A 20,056-nucleotide genomic window follows, 5' to 3' on the forward strand; every position below is an offset into this window, starting at 1 on the left:
CAAACTCTTTGGGGAAAACTTTGATTGTGTGTGTGTGTTTGTGTATAAATAACAATTAAGGGAAGTGAAACTAGACAGATGACTAGTTCTCAAAACCTTGTGATAAGTTATCACAAAAACAGAGTTTGCTTGTGCCAGTGACAGAGGGAAAAGGTTAGGGCTTTTGAACCAATTGAACCAATCATATTGAAGGTGACATGTTAGTCTTATTTGTTTAAAAACTGTTATATCCGTGTTTTACAGTGGGATTCTCAATGGAATTTGTCTCAGATCCTCCGGCCTTGCTTTTTGGGAGAGATTCCCTGAGAACTGCTCGGGAAGATCTCCAAGCCGTGATTAAAGCATTTAAAGGACATTTGCTTGAGTCTGTTTGTCGATTATTTCTGCGCAGGAAGCTAGTTTTTGGAAGCTAGTTTAGGAAGGAAGCTAGTTTAGGGAAGCAAGTTAGTTAGAGTAAGAAACTTGGCCAGTTGTCGACTGAAGACGCAAGAGCTAGAGTATAAAGGTATTGGGTGTCGATTAGTAGACGCCCCAGTTTAAAGGTTTCTTCAAGCATCTTGGAGACGTTCCCGCAGTTCTTCTGGATTTAGTCTGTCTCAGTTTTTTCTGTTTCTTCATGTAATCACAGATGGACTCGATGATGGTGAGATCAGATCATACCGGCTGTTGTCAGATTCCTTGTGCATACACAAATCTCACTGGATTATTACAATTAATGGCAAAAAGAATGTTTGGAAATGTAAACTGATATTTCCTACTGACACACTACAGCAAAATATATAAATAACTGACTTAAAACCCTACAGCTTCCCAGTCCTCCAGAATAAGTGGTTTATACAGACAGTGAGTTGGAGCAAGGTCGTAAGCATTACTTTGAAATGGCGCGCACTGGCAGAGAGCAGGAATGTGTCATGTCCAAAGAGCTGAGATGCAGGCTGGTGAGGAACACCGTCACCAGCATGATTTCCATTTTGAGAGCAAGTCAGCAAGGAGAGGAGGTCCGCTACCCTCCCAAGCATGAAGTCACAGCAAAGGCCAAAAGAATAGTGGAGTATTATCCCATGCTACAAGATAAAGACAAAACTATGAAACATGTAAGTGATGAAAATTTGTTCTAGATTTTTTTATTGGACTTACGTTTTAGCGTCTGTTTATTTATTTTTGTGTGACGTTGTTTATCTGTGACAAAGTTCAAAGTTTACATTTTTATTTGTTTCGCTCATTTTTATTTGTTTCGCTCAATGTGACATTTTATTTACCACAGCTGAGTATTTACAATAATCTTCACAAGAGGCTGCAGAATGTAAAGTCCCCACAAAAGAGACAGGGACCAACACCAGAGAGGGGCCAACCAAAGAAAAGGATTGACTTCTCATCAAGTGACAATGGAGAAGATAATGATGCGGACTCAAGTGGTGGATCGACCGTTATCTTGCATGAAACATCGGGGAGCAGTTCTGATGACGGCCACACTGCATGTAAGTTGATTGCAACAAGGCTGGGCAATATTATGATTGTTTATGATATTTTATATTACAGATATTTATATTTTACTTTTCTGACTGGGTCTTGATATAATGTGATTTAACAGATAACTGCTAATTTTTTTTCATTACTGTGCGTGTGTTGAGGGTTAAGATTGTTTCATATTTTAATATATTTTGCACTTTTAACTGTCAAATTGTTTTTAAAGTCATTATTCAGCCAAAACGGACTATTTCATGAGACATTTTTTATGTTAATCTAAAACCCATATAATTACTTAGAATTGTGTGTCCAATACCCATTTTACCCATTCTCCATTTAAGCAGACAGGGATAGCCTGACAGCACAGGCCAGGCATTATAAAACTCTGCAGGAGATGTATAAAAACCCAAAACCCAACCAAGATGCTGTCTCCCAAATCCTTGACCTTGAGTTTCAAGCAAGACGAGCCTTCATTGACAGTGATACCCTAATAGAAGAAGAAAGGCCCCCAAAGATACTGGATGCTTATCCATGTTTCAAGGATCTTCGTAATGTATGCAATTAAATAATTTTGGTTCATTTACAAAGCAAGCATTGTTGCAGGTTTTAACACATATTTGCATAGGTGATGGATGAGCTGTGTCAGATCTTGGATAAGGGCAACAGCAAATTCATAGATGGGTTAAAGAAAAGATGGGAAGACTTCTGCGCCAAGGTGCAGTTGTATGGCCGTTTGGAAGAAAGTGATGAAGCCACCCATGACCCTGGTTGGAGGCAAGTCATTTTACTGTCTCTAGTACACTGTATTGCTGTGTTCTTGCTCAGACATGGGTGTAAATATGATTGTGTATATTGCCAATGTAACCCTGATTAAAGGGGTGATGAACAGAGAAATCAAATTTTCCTTGAGCTTTTGACATATAAGAGGTCATCATACTATAAGAATATCCTGTAAGTTTCAGAACTGAAACTTCCTTGTTAGTCCAATAAAAAGCTTTTATTGACACCAGGCACAGCGAACGACTGGTTTTTAAAAGTGGGGATCTATGAGGTCAAAGGGTATCAAACCCCGCCTCCGCAGAAGAAGACTACTTCAACACTGCCTGTTTAGCCCCGCCCACCGATTCACGCATTACATGAAACTCATTATAATATTCAAAACTGTTATCCAATTATAGTAGTGGCCGTTTACTTCCAAGTCTTCAATGCGACACGCCCATAACATAGAACATAGCCTATTACTTATTCATTTTGATGTTTTTAAATGTAAAAACCAAGCGAACATCATAAGTTGACCTCAGACAACAATATAAAAAAAATATTAAAAAGCCAGTTCATGACCCCTTTGAATAAACCTAGTATTATAATTTCCATTAGAGCTTCATGATTAATTGTTAAAAGAATGTGTTCTCGATTAAAATACCCACGTGACTTTATTCCTAAATGACAGTGGTTCACTGTTTATTAAACCTTTGACAAGTACAATCAAAGTGAACATTTCATACATGACAACGTATGAAACGGCTTCACGTACATTCTTTTCAGCCACAAAGTATCATTATTTCTGTGTTAAAATAATTTAAAGTTAAAGTTAAAAGTTTATATTTCGGATATAAACACTGATGTCTACAGCAGTGATCAAACCAATGAAAGTAACTTTTACGCTTCACATAAAGATTGCATCGCCAACACATTGTTACGCCAGTAGGTGGCGACAAATACTGACTGTTTAAAAATGTATTTGTCATTGAATCATTCATTCAAGAGATTCAAACAAGGCTGATTCAGCCAGTAATGAAATAAGTAAAGTCTTTATGAGTGAATCATTGAATCATTCATCCAAACAGATTTTTTATTTATTTTTATAATTAAAATTAATTGAATATTTAAAAATTAGACTGCAGCAATTATAATTTTGTCAGAACCGCTAGTAAATTTGCTATTTATTTTCTTTAGTTGTCTATTCAGAATTGGGGAAGAATCATGAATCAAAATCTAATTTTTACAATCAAAGAAATTTTGAGAATCAAAATTTTACAAAAAATGTAAATCGGAAAATGTTTAGGAAAAATAATTGTTAAGTAAAAGTTTATTTGTTCTGTTGTAGTGGAATATGCCATAGCGCTATTCAGGGCACTCCCCACACTCTTTCCTTCTCCAACTGCACCACCTAAGAAGATGGGACATGCCAGTGAGGCATTGCTTCATGTCCTTCAGGTGAAAGTTGGTTCACATTTTGTCACATCCAACACTTTTTTTTCTTTCCCTAAAGAAATTTGTCAGGTTTTTATTTCTCTTTTTTTCCTCAGCCAACAGAAGACCCCACCATCTACCTTCAGAAGAGATCACTCTCCAGCCCTGTTTTATTCTTTGATGGTTCCAACTGTCTTCTCGCTATTGAAACCACTCCCATCACCACATTTGCAAAGGAAGATCTCAGTGAAGCTCTCCTTTATCTGATGGCTTACTACTACACCCTTCATCTTACCTATCCCAAATGCGTGGCGACGCTCCTTTCTGTCATTCAGACCGAAATATTGCAGGACACACTCCATGAGCAAGACGCCACAGCGTCATTCAAAAAAGCCATGGCAGAATGGAAGGATTTTATTGGGCAGGAGAGGTGATAAGAATAACATTTTCACACTGCCAGTAACATCTGAGGTGGGAGTGAATCATAGTTCTGTGTTAATGTAAGAAACAAATGGAGATGTAAGTTTAATTATTTATTTTATTTTATTTTTCTGGGGGGGTTATTTATCTACTGTAACACCAAGTACTTACTGATGTTTTTTGTTTTTTTCTCAACCATCTTTGCAACAAATTGTTCTGGAGTTCTATTTCAGTTCCAGTGACAGTTCCTTATGCTTAAACATGAATGTAATGCACTACTGTACCATCATCTTTTTTCCTGAGTGTCAGGTAATCTCTTTCAATTGACAGTTCCCCCCAAAATGAAAATGTTGACATCATTTACTCACCCTCAAGTTGTTCCAAACCTGGATCAGAGACTTGATGGCACCCATTAACTTCCATAGTAAATACAATGGAAGTCAATGGGTGCCATCAACTCTGATTGCCAACATTCTTCATTCATCATCTTTTGTGTTTAACAGAAGAATGAAACTCACACAGGTTTGGAACAACTTGAGGGTGAGGAAATTATGCCAACATTTACATTTTTGGGGTAACTAACTATCCCACGGTGTTTAATGAACACACGGAAAATATTGTAACAAAACATTATTTTTTTATTTTATTTTTTGTTGTTGTTGCAATACTTAAGTGAAGTTTAAGCAATCACTGTTTTGAGAAGGAGCAAGTAATGTTTTTCCTTTGATATCTATGGTTTTAAAAGACAAACTTGAAATATTGAATAAATAATTGTTGGCTTCAGTTTTTGTTTTCTTAAGTAATCTTGTTTTAAGTTTAAATGCTTTGTCTCATTTTAAGACTGAAAAGCATTATTTTGACAATTCTTAAATTAAGAAGAATTATCTTGTTTAGTGGCTCTGGTTTTAAGATCTTTTCTCACAAATTAAGAAAGAAGAAAACGCTTAAAAAAGAACTTGCAAGCTAGTTTTAAGTTATTTTTGACTAAATGCACTGCTTGGAATAAGTATTTTACTACTTCTTTCAAGAGATTTTACACTTTTCTGAAGCCTAGATATTCTTTCTTATTTCAAGAAATCTTACCAAGTGTAATTCTCTTACTGCACTGGCAGATAATTTGACTTGTTTTTAGTCTGTATCTTCTTAAATCATGCATTTATTTCTTATATTTAGACAGTTAATTTTTGCAGTGTAGCTGGAGAGGAGCATCATTCTCAGCCGCAGAATCAGCGGAGTGCACAGAAAATCTCCAAAGCAGTCGCTGAATAGCCGCAGAGGAGATGGTGAAATCAGCTGCAGCGGGCTTTTGAATTAAAGGCTTCAAAATTCGGAGAAAAGGAGTTATAGCCTTAGCCTTATAACTAAGTCCCCATAGTATCTAGCGACGTAATATGAGTAAACGTTTCGAAAGGGAACCAAATCCAATGATTGGTCGAAGTCATTTTTATTTAGAGGTGGTAAACATAAAAATACACATAATTAAGTTAATATGCTCCTTAATGTTACATACCTTAAGTATTTCAAAGTATTCCAAAGTATTGTCCACTTAATCTTTAATATTTGTCCACTTCTTTACGACAGAAATGCTACAGTCACTGTAATTTCTTGAACAAGAACATGTGGACATCAAAATATGCAAACTCAGAGCGATGGTTTAAACTTTTATTTGAAATCGTGATGAACAGCAATTTGCACATTTAGAAACATATTGATTTATTCACATAAATGATTTACATTTCAAATCTGGTGAAATGGTACAAGTTGGGTTCCCAGATGAACGCTATAATAAACAATCCAAACTCACAGCTTATGCAGAGATGGTGTTTGTTAAGAGCTGCTGCTCCACGCATGATAACAGTGCAACACTTCATTATGAAACATAAAGCGTGTCAGACACTGTTTCAAATTATGCAAGTGACATATCAGTAGAGGTGAACCAACACTGAGTGGGGGCCCCAGGCAAAATTAATCAATGAGGCCCTTTTTTTATTTATGTGTATTTTATATATGTTTTATATAATATATACGATTTATTTGTTAATATATCTTCATTGCCTAGAGATATACAAAATTCAAAAAGTAGTCAAAACAGAACATCTAACAGAGCATAAGTTGTTTATTTTTTACAACAACATGTGTCAATCTTCATCTTTATAACAGAAGATACAATACAATACAAACATTTTCAAGATACAGTAAATCTTCAAATGTGTAACAGATTGTCACCTTAAAAACAGTCATTTGCGTGGTGGAACAAGTAATGCTATTTAGAAATATATAGTTAGCATCTTAATTTAATATTTGTTTTAGCCTATTGTTTTATTAGTTCATTAACTAATTGTTTACTCAAGCTCTTAATGTAAAGAGCTGGATACTTATTACTAATGAAATAATGAGGAAACTATAGGATAGGTAATGTATAACTATAGGAAATGTATTGTTTAAAAGTGGACATTTCAAGCTTTATATAGATATATTTCTCATGTATGTGAGGCTAGTATACGCTGTGTTTCTGTTTATTTTTGAGACGCGCTCCAATTCACAGTCCATGAAAGCGCGCCTGATTGTTTTATTTTATTTTACAAAAGCACAAAGTTTTCTTGTTATTGTGAGTTTACACAAATAAAAGCAGTTGCGACTGATGCATTATTCTTTTCTGTATGGCCAGAAATTGAGTATTTTAAGTTGTTTCCACTGTTTATAGGAAAATGCAAGTAATTGCGTCGGCGCCTCCATGTCATGCAGTGTGCGCTCCACACTCCGCACAAACACTTGGATATGCGCCTAATAATAACGAACATTTATCTATGTTAAGGTTAGAGCGAGCGGCCATGCCAGACGGATAAGTCCTTTTCATGTTTAACAAATCAAATCATGCATTTGCTAAATACCACGAGTCAGCGCTGCTCCAGTTTGAAAAAGGTTGCTGAGGCGAGACGGTAAAAGCATAAACAGGTAACGAGAGAGGGGCCCCACTAAGGGGGATGCAGAGATGTTGCTGCATCTTTATTTTAACATTCCTGATTGTTTGAATGATCAGCCCTCGGGGGCCCCCTTAAAATGCGAGGGCCCCAGGCAGTTGCCTGGCTCGCCTGCCCTATTGCGACGCCTCTGAGTACAATACACATTCATATTTTAGTTATTCAAAGAAAGGGTTTGTTTGTTTCTCATATCTTTTTAGATAACTGGTATCAATCTCAGACTGGTTCATTAAATAGTTTGCCAGGTCTTCTTGGGTAAATGGAAAACCCACTTAAAGAAATTGTTTCATATTATTAAGCAAGTCACAGTTCTCATGCAATACGGGGAGGAAGAAAGATCTTTCTGAAGATGAAAAGCATGAAATGGTGCAGTGTATTGCAAAAGGCATGAAAACGCATGAGGCTATGTTTTGAAAACTAACTAGAGATTATTAAATTATCAAAAGAGTAATTGAGAGCACAGAAAAACCCAGTCAGATAAAGGTTTGTTAAGGAAAGTTTCTGTTAGACAAATAAATTGTATTATAAGAAAAGAAAAAAAAAAGCCACTGTTGAGTAGCAAACAAGCCATTGGTGTCTCTGGAGTACCAAGAACCTCTCCATGCAGGCTAGCAGTTGTGCATAAAGCTGCATTTCAGCCACCCCTAACCAAAGTTCATATACCTGTTTTCTGTCCCTACAGGGTAAACTACTCAAGTCTGGGATCTTGATTAATTCAAATTCCTATTGTAAAATCTGTATAATAAATTTGTATTTATTGTAATGTTTTCATCATTTATGAAAGAAAATCATAGAAGATCATAATTGCCTACTTTATTTCATCCCTATATCATAAAGAATGCAAAAACACAAACACTGCTGACTAACGTCGATTAGTATTGACAATGTTTCTATTTAAGTTTAATTTATTTCAATGTTTTGTTTCAAATGATCCATTACTAAAAATAAAAATAAGACACATAACCTACTGACATGCATAGCCTTTCTAAATGTACATTAAAAACTGAGCACGGGCTCACAGTCTTAACATTTACTAAGCTTGAATTTGGTCTAAATAATAAAGGCCTAAATTAATTTTCAGTACTAAATTTGGTGATTATAAATTCATTTAACTACAATGTTTCACTTGAATTTATCCACCACAGCCCCCAACGAGCCCAACGGCTGAGTGCAACAGACTAATATTTGAGAGAATGAGCTCTGACACGTTCACTTTCTAACTTTTAGTCTATGGTTATAGCACCACTTCAGAAATTCACACTTACATATAATTAAGTAGAGTAAGGGTAATGCGTATTTGGCGTGCTCTCCGGGGGGAGGGCTCCGAGCTCAGAATTTGGCTCGAACCCAGTGTACTCCCCCCATTGTGATAAGAATAGTTCGGACTACAAGTGAGGAGATGGGACGGTGGAGGGATGCTGATAAACTGTCGACGAACAGAGGCAAGCCATGCATTCTCATTCGTAAATGACAAAGATTCACCTGTCTATTAAACCTTTGACAATATAACACCGGAACTTTAAAATTTGCGCTGGCATAGTCGGTGTTTCCCGAAACTAGTTCTAACGAACATTCGAAAACAGCATTGCAAAGTTGTGAGGTTCTGTGAGCTTTCGACCTGTGGTTAGAAGCATAGTTTGTTTGCATGACATGTGGACTCAATAAATCCTTATCTTGAGCAAAATAAGCAAACTGACAATCAGTACAATCTATATCTTTCTTTCTTTTTTTTTTTCTTTTTTTACATACCAATGTCATTTACGTCTTTTAGTTAGTCAAGAGATTTAAAGCGTCGTTTTTGAAGAGTGCTCATGTGCATACATACTCTAGTACGTAAGAATGAGCCTAGATTGAATCTGGAAATAAAGCAAAATAACTGAGAAAAATAAGAAATAGTCTTCTGATGCCATGTCCATAATTTATAGCAAAACATCTAGTTTCAAAACAAACAGATTCATTAAAAGTAGTTAATACTCCACCACCTGCGTGACATCATTAACCAACGTGGTTATACGACCAGTTTGTGACAATACGGTTTCTGGAAACAGTCGAGACTAGCTATTTGATTTCTTCAATGATGCATCGTATTATGGTAGTTAAGCAACGAGTTACGTCATTTTACAGGAAACGCACCCCTGGTTGAGAACCATCTGTATGAAGCCATATAAAGCCAAAAAAAATAAGATCCATAAATTGCATTATGATTTAGGTTCCTGATGTGGGATTTTTCGATCCTGTTCAGCTCTTCTGGATCTGATGTCATAAACCAGCACAACAATAGCAGCTAAAGCAGCCACGCCCACCAGAGCAGTAACAACCAATCGGATCACAGCTTCAACAGCATCAGAGTCTGAGGAGTAAAAGCATGAAACTGAGATCAGCTCAGTGAATAAATGCTAATATCACTGCCGACATCAACTAATATCAGCGCTGCCGTACCTGAACATGTGTGACAGAGTTGACTGATGTCGAGATGTTGAGTCTTGGCAGTGAATGAATTGTTCAGGACACAGCTGTAGGTGTTTTTATCCTGATAATCCACCTCCAGAGGCAGAGAGAGACTGATGCTGAAATCAGACACACTGGTGCTGGAGAATAAACTGTTTCCTTTGTACCAGGAGAGAGTCGCTTGACTCACATTCAAAACTGAACACAGCAGCACATGTCTGGACACTGATGATGATGATGATGATGATGATGATGATGGAGTTGAAGGACAGTAACAGAAGATGACAGGAACAGGCAGAGGTGCTGGAAAAAACAAGAGAATAAAGATAAATGTGGATGAATGATCAAAATCTGATCAAAAGTAGAGCTTCTATGAAACATAGAAGATAAATATAATAGAAGTTAGATGATATAGAAGTTAAATATAAACCTGGAAATCAATTAGGCAATTTAATGGTAAGGATCTAAAGAAGTATGTTGTCTTTTATATGTTATTTTATATAACATCTGAATTATAAGATACATATTTAGATCCACTTTAAGACTGTAATAAATAAGAGGTAAAAATCAACTTATTATTAAACTCACAATAGACACTGAGAATGAAAACCTTCTTCACAAGGTTGGTCTGCAGTTGATAAAATCCAGTGTGTTCACTTCTGGTGTTTGTGATGTTCAGAGAACCAGTTTGAGGATCCACCTGCAGTCTGTCTCTGAATCTCCCTTCAAGAACATCTTCATATACAGTAATGATGTCAGCCGTTTCATTGATTTGTACTATTAAATAGTTTCCAAAACTCCACTGAATCAGATCATCATAATCCTCCATTTCACTATCAATGTGTAAATTGACAGAATCTCCCTCCATCACTGACAATAACTTCATCTCCTCTTTTTCATCAAATACACCTTAAGAACAAACAGAAAGCTTGTCACAGATCAAGACTTTCAAATACCTTTATGATGGTAAACAAATACAACATTCACTAAAGTAAATCATTTGAAATTACATACAAAAGAATTAGAATAAAATATGAAACTGATATTTAACTTACCATTTAAAGTGACAATGAAAAACTTCTTCATTCTGTTGATCTGTAGTTCATAACGTCCAGCATGCTCAATTCTGGTGTTTGTGATGGTCAGACATCCAGTTTGATGATCCACATTCATTCTGCCTCTGAATCTCCCATCATAATCATCATTTACAGTCACACTGCTGTCCACTACATTGATTTCAGCTATTAAAGTGTTTTCAGGTCCAAACCTCCACACAATAAGATCATTATTCCTCATTTCTCTATCAGTGTGTAAAGTGACAGAGTCTCCCTCCATCACTGACACTGGCTTCATCTCAACACCTAAAAAACAAACAGAAAAACAGAGTGAGACTTTACGATGGTTTACTAAAGTAAATAATTTGAAGTCTACATTTGAAATAAATAATACGGTATAATAAAACAACAGAATGGCTACATAAGAAGGAAAATAGTGTGGATTAATAATTGTATCTTTGTGGTGATTTTGAATAAAACACTCATTCACTGAACTGAAGTTCATTTGAACTCCAAAAATCATACACAGTGTGATCATACACAAGAAAATCAGTTATACGGATGAGAATAACATCTCCAACGATAACTAATGCTGCTGGTATTTGAGCTTCAATGTAGTTACAGTGGGGAGAACAAGTATTTGATACACTGCCGATTTTGCAGGTTTTCCCAATTACAAAGCATGTAGAGGTCTGTAATTTTTATCATAGGTACACTTCAACTGTGAGAGACGGAATCTAAAACAAAAATCCAGAAAATCACCTCTACCTGCTTTGTAAGTGGGAAAACCTGCAAAATCAGCACTGTATCAAATACTTGTTCTCCCCACTGTATATAAAGGACACTGAGAAAAAACAAACACTGAATCTGTTGAAGAAAGGACTAAAGTCATAAAAAATATTTAAGACTCACCAACCAGACACCACAGGCACAAACAGAACAAAACCATGCTCAAATTTTCTTTCAACAGTAGGCCACAAATATAAATGACAGATGCACTGATGTAAGAGCTGGTGTGTAGTAAAGTGTTGTGAAAATAACCATGCATCTTTAACCACGTTGATGTATGTGAAAAAAAGTATAGCTCTTTTCCCCCCTATTTCACGGTATCTACACCTTGCAACTTCCTATAAAACCCACTGTTCTGCCCATTTTGCAGTCTCTTCTATATTACACATCAGATTTAGATAATCAGCTCGGTAGGAAAGAAGTTCTTGAACTGACTAAATGGTGTCAGATAAGAGAAACAACATGAAAATGTGCATTGCACTCCTGGACTGGAGTTGAGAACCATCTATAGATTGATGAAGAGAGGTGTGACTGGTAGAGGCCTTTCTTGGGCTTGTTAAAGACCAGTTGTGCTGCTGTGTTTTGAATCATTTGTAGAGGTTTCATTGCACATGTTGGAAGAGCATTTCAATAGTCCAGTCTAGAAATGACAAGGGCCTGAACGAGTTGTGCAGACCAGGATGTGACTTATGGGCTTGGAGGGTTCTAACCCCCCTAAAGAAGGTGTGATCCTAGGGGGTTTGTAGAAAGTATAGCCTACTTGTAATATGAAGCTTTACTTGTAAATATGAAGACACATTTCTATAGCCCTGACTGATTTTAAATTGTAATTTTTGCAGCCTCTGAAATGGATCATACCATTAAATTTACCTGAGCAGATGAATTATGAAAACCAGGCTCATCCAAGGACATGCATTTATTGCATGGATGGATAATGTTTAGAAATGCACATGCACAGTTCAGTTGAATGATAAAGTTTGCACTAAATGTAATTTAAATTTAGCAGACGCTTTTATCCAAAGCGACTTACAGTGCACTTATTACAGGGACAATCCCCCTGGAGCAACGTGGAGTAAAGTGTCTTGCTCAAGGACACACTGGTGGTGACTGCTGGGATCAAACCAGCAACCTTCAATTTACCAATTTACCAGTTCAGTGGTTTAACCCACTAGACCACCATCTCTCTAAATTTACTGTTAAACTGAATGTATGAAGTAAACTCTTTGCACGCTGTTTATCTGTCAATCTGACACACGTGTGATTTGTGTTCCTTTCTATAGCAAGAGTGGTCCTGTCACTTTTTCTATCAGAATTATCATTGGCTGATAAAAAGTAGAAAAAGAAAGAAAGAAAAATAGAGCAGCATTTTATTTAAAATTTATAATAATAAATTGATAAATAAAGTTGATTTGTGTTAGGCCCATCTGTAAGATTATGCCGCTTTTTTATCTTTTTTTTTTGGTGTGTGTGTTATATAGTATTTCAAATTTACAGATGCAGAAAAGTGCTGAGATATTTTAAGAGTGTCATGTCATCACTGCTTATTATCACAATACAATATTACTTGTAATTACAGTTGGTCATCAAAGATTACCCCAAAATCTCTAGCTAATCTCAATGGGATTATTGTTGATGATCCTAGCTGGATCTAGAGTTGGTGATGTAGAAAAAGTGATATAGAGTTTGAGTGGCTGGAAGGACGGGAAGCTCTGTTTCACTAGATTTAGTAGGAAGGTGATGTTCAACTATTTCATGTCTGCTAAGCAGTCAGAGATCTGTGCAGCTACAGTGGAATCGTCTAAAATCGAAAAGTAATGCTGTGATAGCACAGAACGAGCGAGCCTTGGCCAAAACAGTGGATGGACGTAATTCATCAACATCATGTTGACAGATTATTGTTTTAATTAAAATTACACTGTTATGATAGTTTGACTATAAACTATATTTACCATGACCCTGTCCAAATAACCACACTTGTGGTTTTTGTACTCGACCACTTGTCTACTCTCATGACAGTTTGGCCATGTAGAGTGTCTCAAGAACTGATACAAGGCAGAATAGGGTTACCAACAGAACGTGTTGTTTTATTTCTAACCCCTGCAACTCTACCTTCTCCCCCCTTCACGTATAACACTAACCTTAAATGGCTATGGCAACATTTAAGGCAAGACACCCCAGGTGAATAGTGTAACAAAAAAAACTACTAGATATCACAATTCTTCCCCAGTTGATTGGTTACATAGAGAATTGCAAACCATTTTTGATGTTTTCTTTTCAGTAGTCTGAAAAAAATACTGTGATGGATAAAAAAATAAAAAAAGGAATCAACTGTTTTTCAAACTAATCATAATTCTAACATCTAACCTTACTTTTCCTACAGGCCTAACATTCTAACACTTGAAAAACAAAATGTACTCTGAGGTTGATGAGTTGAAACCAGTGAAAACTTTTAGATCAGGAGTGGGCAAGTTATATTAACTAATATAAATTACATATGAAACTCAATACCTAAAAATGTAAGATTACCTACCTACCTACCTTATTCACTTTCAGTGAGAACAGTGTTGTTGATCACCCTTTTCTGCATCGAAGTTTGGTGACAGTTTAGCTGTGGCAATTCTCAGGACTGATCTCAGGTGATCATCAGTTAACTGGGATCTGTGGCGTGCTTTGTTGATGTTCATCACGCTGAACGTCTGCTCACACACGTAAGTAGAGCCAAAGCCATCTTTGTGACATCATCTTCTGTGCCAACTGTCGGATGTTTTGAAACTTGGTTTCCTTGAGTGAAGCATAAAACGTATCCACTTTCAAGGAATCAAACCTCTCCTTTCAGACGGAGTCACACTGCAGATCTATCAGTTCCAATGGGTGGGTGCAGGCTCTTGAACACGGAGGAGGATATGTCAATTTTGTGTGTACAGCCTATACATAATACAGGTCTCATCTCTTGCTGATTGGTTAAGCAATTTGAACGTGGTCCTTCCAAACTTTGTTAATATAACATAATTTCATGAGTTCACACTTACAGAGTACTCCCCCAAAAAGATGCAAAATGAACAAAGGACAGCAGCCGGGAAACGGTACTGATTCCCCCCAAAATTTGCTAAGTCTTGCAGCTTCAGATGGGAGTTCAATATTCGCAGCATCGGACAAGTTAGTCCTGCTGGAGGCCAAATGGAGATGGAGCTTAGCGGCTTGACCTGGAGGCTCTTGCAGCATCCGACGGGAGTTGAATACTCATGGTGATCGGATGGGGATGCCGATATCGATTCTTAAATCCCAAGAATCGATTAGTCATCCTGTTTTCAGTTGATGAATGAATGTAACATTTTAGTGCGCATCCCATCCAATAAATCGCAATAATCTTTGTGCTTTGTTACTACTGATATGAAACAAAGTCTCAGATTTCAAATTACGTCCATTTTCTTACGAAATTCAAAAACATAAATACCGTTTTGGCGCTGTGGTGTGAGATCGCTCTGGCTCAGCTCAAGAGAAGCACATGATCTTCTCTTCCGCCTTAATAATACCAGTTACTGCGCGAAAAAAACATGAATGAGCATCTGAAAGTGTGTTAAAAGGTAGAGTACAACTTATCGAAATCCGTATCATGTGACATGGAATCACTCAATCAGTGTTTCAACCGTGGAAAGACGGAGACAGATCGGGAGATGCCCATTCTCATGGCCGGGGGGGCACTGATCGGCTATTTAGAGCGTTTAGCTCGGATCCTGGAGACGCCCTTCAAACCTTCAGTGTCTGTTGTTCCAGAGCCAGAGTCTGTGTCGTCTGTTGTTCCAGAGCCGGAGTCGGTGTCGTCTGTTCCAGAGCCGGAGTCGGTGTCGTCTGTTCCAGAGCCGGAGTCGGTGTCGTCTGTTCCAGAGCCGGAGTCGGTGTCGTCTGTTCCAGAGCCGGAGTCGGTGTCGTCTGTTCCAGAGCCGGAGTCGGTGTCGTCTGTTCCAGAGCCGGAGCCGGAGTCGGTGTCGTCTGTTCCAGTGCCCGAGCCGGTGTCGCCAGTTCCAGTGCCCGAGCCGGTGTCGCCAGTTCCAGTGCCCGAGCCGGTGTCGCCAGTTCCAGTGCCCGAGCCGGTGTCGCCAGTTCCAGTGCCCGAGCCGGCGGTGCCTGTTCCTGAGCCCGAGCCGGCGGTGCCAGTTCCAGTGCCCGAGCCGGCGGTATCTGTTCCTGAGCCGATGGTGTCTGAGCCGGTGGTGTCTGTTCCTGGGCCGGTGGCATCTGTTCCTGAGCCGGTGGCGTCTGTTCCATTTCCAGAGCCGATATCTGTCCCTGTGCCGTGGCCGCCCGAGGGGTCGTCTCCGCCGCCCTGGCCGCCCGATGGACTGTCTTCTCCGCTCTGGCCACCCGATGGACTGTCTTCTCCGCCCTGGCCAGCCGATGGACTCACGGTTTTGCCCTGGCCGTCGGTTAAGCCGTCACCCTTTGTTCCTGTTTCCCTTCATGGACCTGGCCCACCATCCCTCCCCCTGATCCTCCACCGTTCCACCTCCCTCCTGAACTCTTGTGTTGTGTTGTAGTTACGTTATGGAGCGTCTGGTAGCCACTCCGTAGGGAGGGGGTACTGTCACAGTGTCTGGTTGTGTTTCCCTGGGTTGTCACTAGAGGTCCTCGTTCTCACGGTGTCTTTCACATTTGACTTCAATTCCCAGCATTCTGTCTGTCACTCATCAGTTCATTGCACTCAGCTGTTTCCCATCACCTTGTTAGATCTGTGCGTGTATATATACCCTGGCTGTTTCTGCGTTAGTTGTCGAGTCCTTGTTAGATGTCCTCACACTTCCTGGTTGGTTTCTTGCCTGTTCCTGTATTTTGTTATTCTTGTTGGATTGCTTACATGGTATTTGACCCTTGCCTGGACTGGACTATGCTTTACGGATTACCCCAAATAAATATATCTAACTGCACTTGGATCTGCTGTCTCTCCATTGTGTGTGTCGTGACAGTAATAGTGAGAAGAGAAAAGTCTGGGAAAGGCAGGTTAAAAGTGAGATGAAACATTTAAAACATCTGCATACCCTCCAAGTTAGATAACCCTCCAAGTTAGGTAAGTTTGGAGGGTTCTAGAGGAAACCTCTAGAGGATTGTTTTTATGGTTTGTTTGTGTCTGGTTCCTCCTGCTACCTGTTCACCTGCCAGTGACGGGTTTATACCAGTACACAATTACTGACCTGATCCGGCTTCGACGTCACTTGCTTGGCCCCCCGCCAGCTGTACTCCATCTCCACCCGGACATCATCTACCATCCCCGGCGGAGATACAACCACCGAGGCTCCCGTCGGAATCTCAATTCTCACAGCTCTACAGCCATAAAGTCCATCTGGTCCAGCTCTCGACGTCCACGCTTTGTCAGCCGTGCCGTCAACCACAACGTGTTAGCCCGCCTAAGCCGGTCGGCTAACACTTCCAGCTCTGACAATACTCCACTCAAGTGCGCTCTTCTCAACGTTCGTTCTCTGTCAAACAAGGGACATATCATCCGGGATCTCATCACTGACCGTGAGTTAGATTTTATCTGTTTAACCGAGACCTGGCAACAACCTAATGACTTTTCACTGCTCAACGAAACTGCTCCACCTGGATTTGTTTACAAATCGCAACCCCGTGGCACCGGCCGGGGAGGTGGTCTCGCGATGTTTTTCCGCGAGAAGTGGAAAGTCTCGCCAGTATCCACACCTGTCTCCAGCTCGTTTGAGCATATGGTCTGTTTACTTTCTGGTTCAATTCCAACCATCATCGCCACTGTTTACCGCCCACCCAAACTTAACTGTAACTTTTTAGATGACTTTGCTGTTTTTCTCACTTATTTATCTACTTTATCATCAAATATAATACTGCTGGGCGATTTCAATATCCATATGGACAATCCCGATCTGCCTCTCACCAAAGATTTCACCTCTTGCCTGGACAGTTTTGGTTTCCTCCAGCATACAACATGTCCCACACACTCCAAAGGCCACACTTTAGACTTGATCTGCTGCTCTGGTGTCACCCCTATCAATATTACAGCTGATGAACTCCCTATAACGGATCATTTTCTTATCTCATTTACAGCTGAACTCACCCTCACAATTACCAAGACATCACGTCATATCACCTTTCGCAATATAAAAAACATTAACACAGCCACTCTAACTACAATTATTGACTCTTCTGCCACCTTCAACATCCACAATCTTTCCACCGCTGATGATCTGGTTTCTCAATACAATACTGGACTTCTAAACATTCTCAACTTCCTCGCTCCGTTAAAAACTCGACCTGTTTCATTCACTGTGTCCGCCCCCTGGTTCACCGCTGATCTTCGACTCATGAAAGCAAAAGGACGACAACTGGAACGACTGTATAGGAAAACTGGTCTCACCATACACAAAGAACTGTACAATAACCATATTCTGCATTATAGGGATTCCATTGCCACCACCAAAACACAGTACTACTCTAGTTTAATCACTGCTAATCATGGAAACTCAAAGTCACTTTTCACTATTTTAAACAATATCACTCAACCACAGGACGCTTTGCCTCCCCATTTGTATACAACTTTATTCTGTAACTCAATCATGTCATTCTTCACTGCTAAAATCTACAATATCCATCAACACCTTGACTCCATTCCACACCATCTCCACACCTTTTCTGACCCTCATCCACCCATACACACACTCTCTTCTTTTCACCTCCCCTCTCTCTCAGAACTCACCGAACTCATCCAGAAATCCAAACTGTCCACATGTCAACTCGACCCTCTACCTACACATCTTGTCAAATCCTGCCTCCCTTCTCTGCTCCCCATCATCTCGGCCATCATTCACTCCTCTCTCACCACTGGAATTGTCCCTACATCCTTCAAAACTGCAGTCATTACACCTATCTTGAAAAAGCCTGGCGCTGACCCCTCTGATTTCAACAACTTCCATCCTATTTCCAACCTACCTTACATTTCCAAAATCCTTGAAAAAACAGTTGCCACTCAAATCCATTCTCACCTTTCTCATAACAATCTCTATGAACAGTTCCAGTCCGGTTTCCGCCCACTCCACAGCACAGAAACAGCACTTATAAAACTCACCAACGACCTCCTCATGGCAGCTGACTCTGGACTACTCACCATCCTAATCCTCCTTGACCTGAGTGCGGCCTTTGACACCATCTGTCACACCACCCTCCTCAATAGACTGTCATCCATTGGTATTACCCACACTCCACTAAACTGGCTCACATCCTACCTCTCTGGCCGCACTCAGTTCGTTCAGCTTAAGTCATTCAAATCCACTTCTTCTCCCGTCACTACAGGTGTGCCCCAAGTGCCCTTTAGCCGCTCTGCTCCCCGCCTTTGGAACTCCCTTCCACCTCATCTCAGAAATATGGACTCATTCCCTCATTTCAAATCTGGACTCAAAACCTATCTGTTTAAACAAGCCTATTCATTGTAACATCCATTCATCTGTAATTCTAATTGATTTTAACTGGTTTTTAATTGATTTCTTGCATTATTTTATCATTTGTTTTATGTATTAACTTTTATGTATGCCTGTACAGTGACCTTGAGTGTCAGAAAGGCGCCTTTCAAATAAAATGTATTATTATTATTATAATATGTTACCACTAAAAGCTACTATGGAGGAGGTTGTTTATTTGTTTATTTTACACATTAAGACACTTATTTATTATTTTTCATTGTTTTTAGATACTTCACAGGAGCAGACAGCATCAAGCATGCCAAGGATGCTCTGACCCTAGAGGTGGAGAAGATGAAGGCGTTACTGAGCAGGACCACACCTGAGGGAGCAGAGACAGTGCCAGAAAACCCCCATAAAGCCCCACGTAAAAGCAGCTTGAAAGGCCTGTTTGAGGAAATCCTGCTGGAGCATGATGAGGAACGTGGGGCAAGTAGCACAAGCACACAAGTTCAAATACAGACATATTTGACAGAGCAAACGGTCCCACGCTCAGACAGCCCATTCCAGTACTGGGGAGTCAACCAAATTCGGTTTCCCGTCCTGGCTGCCACTGCTGCAAAGTTTCTCTGTGCTGTACCAGTGTTGACAGTGAGAGACTGTTCAGTGCAGCGTCAAACATTGTTGATGCAAGAAGGAACAGGCTAGGAGGAGAGAGGGCAGAAATGCTCATCTTCTTGAAGAAGAATCTGCCTTTGCTCTTGAAATTATGAGCAATACTAAATTGTTAAAATGCTGCTGCAATGTGTAGCCTACATGTTTTAAAGTATTTTTTGTTTACTGTGTAGCTGCTGCTCTTTTGATTTGTGTTGTTTTTATGTTTACTTTATAGGTCGGTGTTGCACTATTGTTAAATACTGCACTATTTAAATATTGAAATGCCTTTTTATTTTAGTACATAATGGCTAAAAAAGTTTTTTTTAAAGGAATCATTAAAGTTGCTGTTGGACTACTGTTTAATACTGTTCTATTTAAAAATTTAAATGCCTTTATTTTACAATATTGTGGCTTCACTTAATTTTTTTTTTGTTATAATTATTCCTATATATATTTAAGTTGCTGTTGCACTACTGTTTTTTAAAAATAAATGTAAAAATAAATAGCTTCCATTTGCTGTATGCATTCATGTTTTACAAATGGTTTAACCTGAGCCAGGCCTTACCAGAATGATAATCATATCACAGTCATGCAAACTCAATACAAATGACACAACTGATTAAAAAGCCTA

General features: G+C 39.1%; 2 protein-coding genes across 2 annotated transcripts; one reads left to right on the forward strand and one right to left on the reverse strand.

Moving 5' to 3' along the window:
- The first annotated feature begins 800 nt into the window (after positions 1–800).
- LOC309496658 (uncharacterized protein) lies at positions 801–4,854 on the forward strand. The gene is made up of 4 exons (XM_082166724.1): positions 801–1,094; positions 1,265–1,478; positions 1,809–2,020; positions 2,093–4,854. The coding sequence occupies exons 1-4, from the start codon at positions 879–881 to the stop codon at positions 2,339–2,341; spliced, it is 891 nt and encodes a 296-aa protein (XP_082022850.1). The 5' UTR covers positions 801–878; the 3' UTR covers positions 2,342–4,854.
- Positions 4,855–9,251: 4,397 nt separating this feature from the next.
- Positions 9,252–11,600, reverse strand: LOC309497950 (uncharacterized protein). Its single transcript, XM_082168344.1, has 5 exons — positions 11,477–11,600; positions 10,565–10,870; positions 10,098–10,418; positions 9,501–9,812; positions 9,252–9,411 (listed from the first exon to the last, which is right to left on the reverse strand). The coding sequence occupies exons 1-5, from the start codon at positions 11,511–11,513 to the stop codon at positions 9,260–9,262; spliced, it is 1,128 nt and encodes a 375-aa protein (XP_082024470.1). The 5' UTR covers positions 11,514–11,600; the 3' UTR covers positions 9,252–9,259.
- Between the last annotated feature and the right edge of the window lie 8,456 nt (positions 11,601–20,056).

This window comes from Leuciscus leuciscus (assembly GCF_965113295.1).
Source record: "Leuciscus leuciscus genome assembly, chromosome: 4".
Taxonomy (NCBI): Eukaryota; Metazoa; Chordata; class Actinopteri; order Cypriniformes; family Leuciscidae; genus Leuciscus; species Leuciscus leuciscus.

Excerpts from the sequence above, each read along its gene's own strand:
- LOC309496658 (XM_082166724.1), top strand. The coding sequence starts at position 879 with ATGGCGCGCACTGGCAGAGAGCAGGAATGTGTCATGTCCAAAGAGCTG. Across the intron at positions 1,095-1,264 it reads AAGACAAAACTATGAAACAT|CTGAGTATTTACAATAATCT; the intron begins GTAAGTGATGAA and ends TATTTACCACAG. Across the intron at positions 1,479-1,808 it reads TGATGACGGCCACACTGCAT|CAGACAGGGATAGCCTGACA; the intron begins GTAAGTTGATTG and ends TCTCCATTTAAG.
- LOC309497950 (XM_082168344.1), bottom strand. The coding sequence starts at position 11,513 with ATGGTTTTGTTCTGTTTGTGCCTGTGGTGTCTGGTTG. Across the intron at positions 10,871-11,476 it reads GTGCCTGTGGTGTCTGGTTG|GTGTTGAGATGAAGCCAGTG; the intron begins GTGAGTCTTAAA and ends TTTGTTTTTTAG. Across the intron at positions 9,412-9,500 it reads ACTCTGTCACACATGTTCAG|ACTCTGATGCTGTTGAAGCT; the intron begins GTACGGCAGCGC and ends TTTACTCCTCAG.